This window comes from Rosa rugosa, chromosome 2, assembly GCF_958449725.1.
Source record: "Rosa rugosa chromosome 2, drRosRugo1.1, whole genome shotgun sequence".
NCBI lineage: Eukaryota > Viridiplantae > Streptophyta > Magnoliopsida > Rosales > Rosaceae > Rosa > Rosa rugosa.
In genome coordinates, this window is record NC_084821.1 from 8667140 (window position 1) to 8677377 (window position 10238).

The window sequence follows — 10238 nt, forward strand, 5'->3', positions numbered from 1 at the left end:
CCTTACATTTTTTTGGAGAAGACTTATTCTTTCCTCGGTTAGAATCCAAACCAACAGTGGTACTCTTTTTTGGGAGGCCTTGTTCTTGCTTCCCCTAAGGCGCCCCCTTTTCTTCTCAGCCTACAAGACATGAACCAATGCAAGCCCCAAGCTAGCTCAACCTACGCTTCTTTGGAGAAGACTCCAATTATATAAAAATATCCATAACACCCAATCATTGTGTCCCATTTTTCTTTTCTATAAAGACCAAAGACATTTCATCGGCTAACAATATGAAAGTTTGTACTGACAGAACTTTGTTGCTAAGGGTGTCTCAGCTTTTATTTTTTTTTATGAGAACCAACAAAATTTCATCGGTAAAAGAAATTGAAAAATTATACAAACGAAGTCTAAAATTGTGTGTCCTTTTTTTTTTTATTTTTTTTTTAATTTTTTTTTTATCAATATTGGGGCCTAGCCCTCTTGGGTTGTAAATGGGTCCGTCCACTTCAGTATCCGGACCAAACTAGAAGATAGGCCAAGCCCAGAAAAGAGACTCCGTCCTTTGTCCCTGTGCCTACTCCCATAGACCCACGGACGGACCCGGCATATATGTCCACACTTAGGTTAGTTATGAACCCAATTACAATAAGGAGCGTAATTCTTAAGCCCTCGTCAATTCTATCAACCCTTATTGGCCCCTATTTCGTAGTAAACGGCTTAAAGCTGTTTGAAACTTTGGAAGAGACCCCTCCTAGCGGCGCGAGACTCATACAACCCTTGATGCCTCGCCGGACTTTCTCATCGGACGACGTCGTTTTGAAGTCTCCGAACGACAGACGACTGTACCGATTGATCAAGCTCGAGAATGGCCTCACTGCATTGCTAGTTCACGATCCTGAGATTGGAGATTCCCAACTCCCCATGGGCTCTGAGGAAGCTGAGATGGAGGAAGAAGAAGAAGAAGAAGAAGGAATGGAGGAGGATGAGGAAGACGACGATGAAGAAGACGAAGATAGTGAAGGAGAGGATGAAGAGATGGATGAAGATGATGAGGGAGAAGATGAAGATGGACTGAAGAAGAAAAAGGGAGGGGATTCTCAGACTAAGAAGGTTGGTATTGTTATTTGTGTTCAAAATTTGTAATGCCCAATTTGTATTGGAGTTTATTATAGAAAACCCAGTTGTTGGAATTTGATAATTTCAGTGTTAGGTTGATGAAAATGCTTAGAGGTGGGAAAAGATTGGAACTTTATGGCTTTGGGACCGAAACCCAATTACATAAACTTAAATATCACTGCTTGGTTAGTAGTACTTATAGATGGCACCATCATTCTTTTTCAGTCAAATGTTCAAGTTTCTTGAGCTAATTTGGATGGAGCTTTTGCTCTGTGTTTGGTTGTCTTATGTTCAAGTATAATTACTGAGAATGATACGGTGGAATGGTGATTACCAAGTCTAGTTACTAGCATTTTGTTTGATTGGATAAGTGAACTTGATTGCTTGTCTTTTTGCAGGCAGCAGCGGCAATGTGTGTAGGAATAGGCAGCTTCTCTGATCCTCCTGAGGCACCGGGGCTTGCACACTTTCTAGGTCCGTGTTACATGTGGCACATATGCTTAACCAAAGCGTGGGTAGATTTTTGATGTGTCGACTTAACTTATACATTGTATGTTTTGCGTGCAGAACACATGCTCTTTATGGGGAGTACAGAATTTCCAGATGAAAATGAGGTATGTTTGGCGATCAAGTATTTTCTTCTTGCCAGTTAACTTGGTTTTGATTTGCAAATCTTTGGGAGTGCACGTGCTCCTTTGTCTTCTTTATCATAAATTGAGATTTACTGAGAGCTCATGGCAGTGATTCAGCAACATCATTTTTCTTTCTAATAGAGATTACTACATGGAAAATCAAGAATTATATCTACTTGTCATTTACCTACATCATCAATTTGCCTTTCTAACCATACAAGTTGGGGACGACTTGCTTGTTCTTTTTGCTGCAAACCTGCTCGCCTATATGTCAAGCTGCATTTAACAACCAAGTAAATGTTGTGATTTCTTTAACTAACCATTAGTGTTTAGGAGATTAAAAGATGGGTTTTTTTTGTTATTCTCACTTGATTAGGAAATAACTGCTGTTTCGTTCAGTTTATTATGCCCTGAAAAGATTTAATGATGTTTAGGGTGGCACAGGGTATGGTACTGTGACTTGAGAATCATCTTAGCTGTTTGACTTATACCTTACTGGATTGGATACTAACAGTTTGTATCTTGGTTAATGGTAAATAATTTTTGAATAAATAGTGTTTACTTGATAAAACTTTCAAAGCTTGCATGCAAGTTAATATGAAAAATTATGTGCTACACTGCTATAGTGCTATGTTATGGTTATCACTTGTTCTGACTCGTTTCTTTGCTAGTATGACAGTTACTTGTCCAAGCATGGAGGGTGTTCAAATGCATACACGGAAGTAGAGCATACTTGCTACCATTTTGAAGTGAAACGAGAGTTTCTCAAGGGTGCCTTGACAAGGTAAATACTGAGCTCTTCAAGTTCTCAATTTGAGTATGTCATTGCCTTGGTATTGAAGATATTTGTGATTGGTAAACTGAAGCTTTGTCTCACTCATTCATATGAAAATTGAACGGATATATGTCTGCTAGTCATACTTACGTTTCAAAACAAATGTGAATTGACAACAGGATCTGTGGTGTAAAACTTTATGCAACTTTTCTTGTACTTCTTTTATTTTTATATTTATATCCTCCATATATTAAGGATATTACTTGTTAGACTACCTTATCAGAAAATTTTGGGATGGACATGAGATTTAGGTTGCAAATCTAAGAACCAATTCTGTTCTTTGTGGTCCCCCAGCATCTCATGTGTTATATCATTTCAGTGAATTCTAATCAAATATGTAGTAGTCTAAAACTCATTTAGTAGAATATTTTTGCATATGTTACTGTAGCAATATATTTCCCTCTGTCATAACTTTTCATTTTTCTCTATTTACATTTCTATTTCAGTAACTTGACTTCTGTTTACTGGGGCTCTTTGATTTATCAGATTTTCTCAGTTCTTTGTTTCACCCCTTGTAAAAATTGAAGCCATGGAGCGGGAGGTACAGGCTGTAGATTCAGGTGCATGCCACTCTTGTCTGAGTTTTTATAGTTTTTCTTCAAGAAATGTCCCAGTTTTGCTAAACAATAGTGCAGCATACAAGTTTCTTATTGCTGAATGGTATTCTATGTTAAAAAAAAAATGGAATGCAGAGTTTAACCAGGTTCTGCAGAACGATGCTTGCCGCCTTGAACAACTTCAATGCCATACAGCCTCACCTGGTCACCCATTTAATAGATTTGCATGGGGTAAAACTTAAATCTTGGGGTTTTACTTTTATCTTTCCTTTTCTTTTTGCTCAAGTGAGATCTTTATTATGTAATAGTGCAACTAATTGTAGTTGTGTATGCATGAAGGGAATAAAAAAAGCTTGAGCAATGCCATGGAAAAAGGGATCAACTTGCGGGAACAAATATTGAAATTGTACAGAGATTATTACCATGGTGGATTGATGAAGCTAGTTGTCATAGGAGGAGGTGAAAGTTTTCATCTCTTTGTCTTGTTGTTTTCTTTGTTTTTACCAGTGTCTTTTGAAAGTTGAATAAAAGATATGCCAGTAGCAGAGAATTTAAATTTGCTTAGTAAATTTCAATTAGATTACATTTATTAGATGGATATACTTAGCGACCAGGGATTTTGTTGATTATCATATTTGATTCTGGGAACTTGTAGAGGACCAGAGGTTGATGTTGGAGAACACAATTAAACATTATGGGTTTGTCAGTAATGGTGTTCATAGTGAGTATTCTGATACCCGGAATTCCAAATAGGCAATGCACTGGAGAAACTATGGTACTTTTTGGCCTATGAAGCGGAAAATAATTTCACTAGCACTTTTGGATGAGGCCTTTGGGCCATTAGAAATCACAGTGGGAATTCCAAATAGGCAACGTGCTGGAGAGATCTAGGGTATATTTTGGCTTTTGAATCCGAAAATAATTTCACTAGCACTTTTCGATGAGGCCTTGGGCCGTCAGAAATCATAGTGTTTTGGCAGTTGTTATTATAATGTAGATGGAATTTTGTATGCTGCTATTGAGCCATTGTTATTACATTGACATATAATTCCTGCTTTTTAATGCTCCGGACATGTCAAAATATATATTCATTGTGATGTTGTACTTGATGCAGAATCTCTTGATGTACTTGAGAATTGGGTTTTGGAATTGTTTGGTAACGTCAAAAAAGGTCCCCAAGTAGATCTGGAATTCAAGGCGGAAGGTCCCATTTGGAAAGCTGGAAAAGTTTACAGGCTAGAGGCTGTTAAAGATGTTCATATACTCCACTTAACATGGACATTGCCATGCCTTCGTCAAGACTATTTGAAGAAATCAGAAGATTATTTATCTCATCTCCTTGGGCATGGTAAGATGACCATTATTAGTTAGTTTTATTCATTGTTCCTATGCAGGGCGCACAGTGTTTTTATTGGATAAAAGAGTGTGAAGTTGAGAATTTGATTTTCCTTTTTAAGGAAAAGGCAGTAGTTATGAGTCTTGTAACTCCTTGAAGTAGACGTCTCTGAAAATTTTAAGTTAGCTTAGATCCAGGGAAAGGAGCTTGAAAGCTCCTGTTCTGTTACCTTTTGTGTAGTACTGTAGTATATTTCTTTTGACTGGCATCTGTCCTGCATTAGATTTTGTAGCTCTTATGTGCTTGTGATTGTTTGTCATCCAGCTATACAGTGATTATCTGACTTTTAACATTGAGCACTATGTTTTGTGTTTCCCAGAGGGCAGGGGAAGTTTGCATTCCTATTTCAAAGTTAAGGGGTGGGCAACATCTCTGGCTGCTGGTGTTGGGGATGACGGGATGCATCGTTCTTCTGTGTCTTATGTCTTTCGCATGGACATTCATCTCACTGACTCTGGATTGGATAAGGTAGCATCTCTATTTTATCTTCAAGAATCTTTTGTTAGAACAATAACTCCTTTTTGGTGGGTAGAAGAATAACTATTCCATTTCTGAGCCTGTCTATTGTCATGGGAGTAAACATTAGTCTATGATATTGCAATCCTACATAAATTTTTGAGAAATTATTGGTTTTATGAATGCATGCCTTAATGTTCTCTCGATATGCATGGTACTGGTAAAACATCAGTTAATTTACTGTTTGAACATATCCAGTGAAGCAAAATTTGCTCCATCTTTGTTACTTCTCATTTTCCATCTACGATACTTCTCATGCAGATTTTTGATATAATTGGCTTGGTCTACCAATACATAAAGTTATTGCATCAAGTGTCCCCACAAGAATGGATATTTAAGGAACTGCAGGATACTGGGAACATGGAATTTAGATTTGCAGAGGAGCAGCCTCAGGATGATTATGCCTCAGAACTTGCAGGTTTCTTTTGTTATTGAAATTACACATCTTTTCTTAGACATATTTTAACAGACAGTATCACCAGATCCCCATCATATATTTTATATTTTAGAATATTAAGTTCATGTCCTGGTAACTAATGTCAAGACTTCTATATGTTGCAGGAAATTTACTAATTTATGCAGCAGAACATGTTATTTATGGGTCCTACGCATACAAGATTTGGGATGAGGAATCGATCAAATATGTTCTTGATTTCCTTAGACCAGAAAACATGAGGATTGATGTTGTATCAAAGCCCTCATTTAAGTCAGAAGGTAATATTTCATTGTCTCATGCCAAAAAGGAGGATGCTTCTTATAGAACTATATCTTGTTCTATCTTATTGTTTTGGTGTTCTCAGATTGTGTTTTTCATTGCATCATTATAGGAAGTGTCTCATAGATGGTCTTTTTGTGTTATCCCTTGTAATTTTATTATTTGTGACTCAGAATGGACCATAATTTCTGTGTCTCTTTATATGTTAAATCATGCTATAAGCATTTGTTTTCTGGTTTATACTAAGTGAAACAAATTTTAAGCATTGACATTTCTGTGTATTTGTTTTAACTGTTTCAGATTTCCAGTGCGAACCTTGGTTTGGGTCACATTATACTGAGGAAGATATATCTCCATCTTTGATAGATTTGTGGAAGGACCCTCCAGAAATTGATGTTTCATTGCATCTCCCAGAAAAGAATGAGTTCATTCCTACTGATTTTTCCATTCGTTCTGATGGTCTTGATACTACAGATACAGCTTCTCCGAGATGTATACTGGATGAGCCATTGGTGAAGTTCTGGTACAAACTTGATAATACTTTTAAACTTCCGCGGGCAAATACTTATTTCCGCATCAATCCCAATGGTGGATATGATAATGTGAAGAGTTGTGTCTTGACTGAACTATATGTATCCCTCCTCAAAGATGAGCTGAATGAGATTGTTTATCAGGTTATTGTCTCATCTCATATGGACTAGTGGACTTTGTGGTTTAGTAATGGCTGGTGCTTAATGCTTTTTTTTGGGGAAGACTCTTGCATTTCGATCATTTTTTTTTAATCTCTGTGTAGTCTGCATCCATGTTTGTGCACTAGAGGGACTTGAATTCTATAGTAACTTATAGTACAGACTTGAAAACTAGAAAATCGTTCTATGTAACTTCCAAATAAAGTACCCTGTTGTTACCTTTTATCATTTAAGTTATAAATTACAAATGTTTTCTCTCTCCATTCTTGGAAACTCACTTATTTTGATCTTCAATTTAATTTATAATGGTAGTCTTCCCCAGCCTTGCGTAGCTAATTTTGAGAACTAAAGAAACGTTTACCGATGTCTATTAAGTGTATACTCAATTTAGTTGAACAATATTGGTCAGGTTGTCCTCATTGACTTATTCTCTGCGTGTAGGCTAGTGTTGCCAAGCTGGAAACTTCGGTATCTGTATCGACTGACAAGCTGGAGCTAAAGGTCTACGGTTTCAATGACAAGCTTCCAGCTCTGTTGTCACAGATTCTGAAAACAACCAAAAGTTTCATGCCAACTTCTGATCGTTTTATGGTATGCTTAGCCATTCACCCCTGCTATCCACTCTATGTCTGGTTTAAGTTTCATATCGATAAGAATACCTTGCTGGATTCGGGCTTGTTTATGACAAAGTTACACTTAACAGGTTATCAAAGAAGATATGGAGCGAAAGTTAAATAACACCAATATGAAGCCTCTGAGTCACTCTACATACTTGAGAGTGCAAGTTTTGTTCCAGAGATTCTATGATGTTGATGAGAAGTTGCAGGTTTTAAGTGGACTGTCTATTTCTGATATGAAGTCATTTATTCCCCAACTTTGGTCCCAGGTATAGTACACACAAACAGTCCAGGATTGTTGATGTCCTATTCTTCCAGTTTCATGTGTAACCATCAAGTAGAGAGTAGTAAGAAATACTGGAGGAATTGGAGATTGGCTGTCAGATGTGATGTCTAGTGATTATATATTGTTGTTTCCGGAAAAAGGATAGAATTATTTCAACTTATCTCTTCTATATGCACAGGTATACATTGAAGGCCTCTGTCATGGAAATTTGTCAGAAAAAGAAGCAATCAGCCTTTCAGATATATTTAAAACAAATTTTTGTGTACAACCACTTCCAATTGAACTGAGGCGCAGTGAACAGTGTATTTGTCTTCCTCCTTCTGCTAACCTCATTAGAGATGTCAGTGTGAAGAATAAGTCTGAAAAAAATTCGGTGATTGAGGTAATCAAAAGTATTAATTATTTATTTTTTGGTTTTCTATATAAATGTGCCTTTGGCTTATGTGTGGCCCCCTTGGTCTTGATTTCACATTGCAGCTGTATTTTCAAATTGAGCGGGAATTGAGGATCGAGTCCCCCAGATTGAGAGCCTTGATAGATCTTTTCAATGAAATTGTGGAGGAACCACTTTTCAATCAGCTAAGGTAATTTTTCGAGTCTGAGAGTATTACATTTACTCTTATTAGCTAAAGAATTTGTATGTGATATTGTAGTTGGATGAATTTATAATTTGATGTACAGTCTTACGATTGCCTTTATACTTCTGGAAATAGGACGAAGGAGCAGCTTGGTTATACTGTTCATTGTGGCCCACGGGTTACTTGCAATATATTTGGATTTTATTTTTGCGTTCAGTCAGCTGAGTACAACCCAATCTACTTGCAAGGGAGAGTTGAGAACTTTATAAATAGTCTGGAGGAGTTGTTGGTAAGCATTCAAGGTTCCTTTGAAACTGCTGCTAGTTTAAGGGCTTTCACCCCCCCCCCCCCCCCCCCCTCCTTAATAGCCAAAAGATGATGATAATCATAATAATCATATGATGATGATGATTTTTACCCAATCTTTTTTATAAACATTTCATAAGTATGAACTTTAACTGTAGTATACTATGTTTATACTTTTTAAAACCAAGATGACATGCCTATAGGATCTTGCAACTTGAGGTGCCATAATGAAATGGTACAAGGCATTTCTAGTTCATGGAAAAATCTCTTGGATCTGATTTTATTCTGTTATGCTCACATACTTGGTGTAACTCGTGTGGTTTTCTTATTGAGCATCTGCAAAATGATATATCATGATTGTTGGACATGGAATTTCTTATAACTCAAATGTGCTCGCATTTGCAGCAAGGACTGGACGATGACTCTTTTGAGGATTACAGAGCTGGGCTAATTGCAAAGCTGTTGGAGAAAGATCCATCCCTCCATTATGAAACCAATCGATATTGGTTACAGATTACCGATAAAATGTAGTGTATATATCCTCTCTGCCTGCTGGAATGCTTTGCCTAGACCTTTCTAATGCTTGTGCTCTGACACTTGCTCAAATAAATGTTGATCTGCAGGTATATGTTTGACTATACAAAACAGGAGGCAGAACGACTCAGGAGCATTCAGAAGGAGGATGTCATCAACTGGTACAAAACATATTTGCAACAATCATCTCCCAAGTGTCGGAGACTTGCAATTCGTGTTTGGGGATGCAACACAGACTTGAAAGAGGCTGAAGCACGGCCGGAGTCTGTACAAGTCATTGAAGACCTTGCAGCCTTTAAGATGTCATCTGAGTTCTATCCAAGCATTTGTTGAAACGTTATAGACAGGTTTCTGAATTTTTGATGGAAACCGAGCATTTTGAGGCCTTATTGTTTACCAGGTTTTATTTGCGTTTATTATAAGCCACCTGGACCATGAAAGTGAAAATCAACATCATTGTAGATACATTCATATAAGAAATTATATTGATTCACTCAATTTTTTAGTGAAATTATATTGCTGGTTTTTTTTTTCTTTCCTTTTGGTCTTAGTACTGCAGGTTAATCTCCTTGATGTGATATGGTAGGGATTGGATTTGGTGATTCACATCATACTAATGGCCAGTGGTGGAGCCACTTTATAGCATGCAGTGGCAGTGACCATGCTTGTTTCTACGTACTAAGACCGTATATCCTGTTTCTACGTATAGCATATAAATTCATCGGATGAATCAAGCAAAACATTAGAATTCTGCTTTCAGATTCTCAATTGAACTCAATAAAGCAAAAGGCAATGAATTTCCAATCCTCAAAATTCAAAAAAGTAGTTAGTCTTATATGCTAAATAGCCTAAATATCAAGTTACTGATATCATTTTTAAGTATATATTTTCTTTATTCAGATAATCTCAAGCCACAATTGTGCACCATTTCAGCACAATGACCTGCATTCTTAGCTTCTTCACTTTCTAAGTCCTCATGTCCATGTAAATCACTCGATGAGTTTCATCATTACTTGAAAATGGTTTTCAATGCACATAATCAAACTGTTTCAGTTAAATGATAAATCATCAAAATTTGAGCATTAGACTAGTTAAAAGCATCAGACTTTGGCACTACATTTCCACCTCAAATAGTAACAATGCAATATGTCCCAAGAGCAATAGAAAAAGTGAGATTTAGAACTTGACATTAATTCAACAACCAACATCCATTAACTTGAGATTCAAACAACCATCTCAAATGAGGTTCAGTTCTCATTTGTGAACAGACTGTCCGTGTTTATTGCGTTTCTTTATTAATAAAAAATAAAACATAAAAAACTAAACAGAGTTTCAGAAAAGAAAAATTGCAAAATTGTTTAAGTAAAATAGATTCGAGAGAGAATTGTAGAGAGAGATGTGTATTATTATTGAGAATATGAGCCCTATATATAGGGATTACAAAGTACTAGTTCTAATGTTACAAGGAATACCAATCCG

General features: G+C 36.7%; 1 protein-coding gene across 2 annotated transcripts; it reads left to right on the plus strand.

Annotated features, from left to right (window-relative positions):
• Positions 1 to 650: 650 nt before the first annotated feature.
• Positions 651 to 9273, plus strand: LOC133731776 (nardilysin-like). Of its 2 annotated transcripts, XM_062159183.1 has the most exons (19): positions 655 to 1092; positions 1497 to 1572; positions 1666 to 1712; positions 2402 to 2514; positions 3052 to 3125; positions 3258 to 3353; positions 3462 to 3581; positions 4237 to 4470; positions 4838 to 4986; positions 5296 to 5452; positions 5596 to 5748; positions 6050 to 6423; positions 6880 to 7029; positions 7142 to 7324; positions 7520 to 7723; positions 7819 to 7925; positions 8055 to 8208; positions 8631 to 8752; positions 8849 to 9273. In XM_062159183.1, exons 1-19 carry the CDS (start codon positions 763 to 765, stop codon positions 9090 to 9092), a joined length of 3087 nt encoding a protein of 1028 aa, XP_062015167.1. In that variant the 5' UTR covers positions 655 to 762; the 3' UTR covers positions 9093 to 9273. The 2 variants fall into 2 exon arrangements, 1 of the variants encoding a protein (XP_062015167.1); XR_009856806.1 differs by lacking the exon at positions 8055 to 8208 and having other exon boundaries at positions 651 to 1092; positions 8849 to 8989.
• Positions 9274 to 10238: the final 965 nt, after the last annotated feature.

Excerpts from the sequence above, each read along its gene's own strand:
- LOC133731776 (XM_062159183.1), top strand. The coding sequence starts at position 763 with ATGCCTCGCCGGACTTTCTCATCGGACGACGTCGTTTTGAAGTCTCCG. Across the intron at positions 7,030-7,141 it reads CAACTTCTGATCGTTTTATG|GTTATCAAAGAAGATATGGA; the intron begins GTATGCTTAGCC and ends TACACTTAACAG. Across the intron at positions 7,724-7,818 it reads AAAAAAATTCGGTGATTGAG|CTGTATTTTCAAATTGAGCG; the intron begins GTAATCAAAAGT and ends TTCACATTGCAG.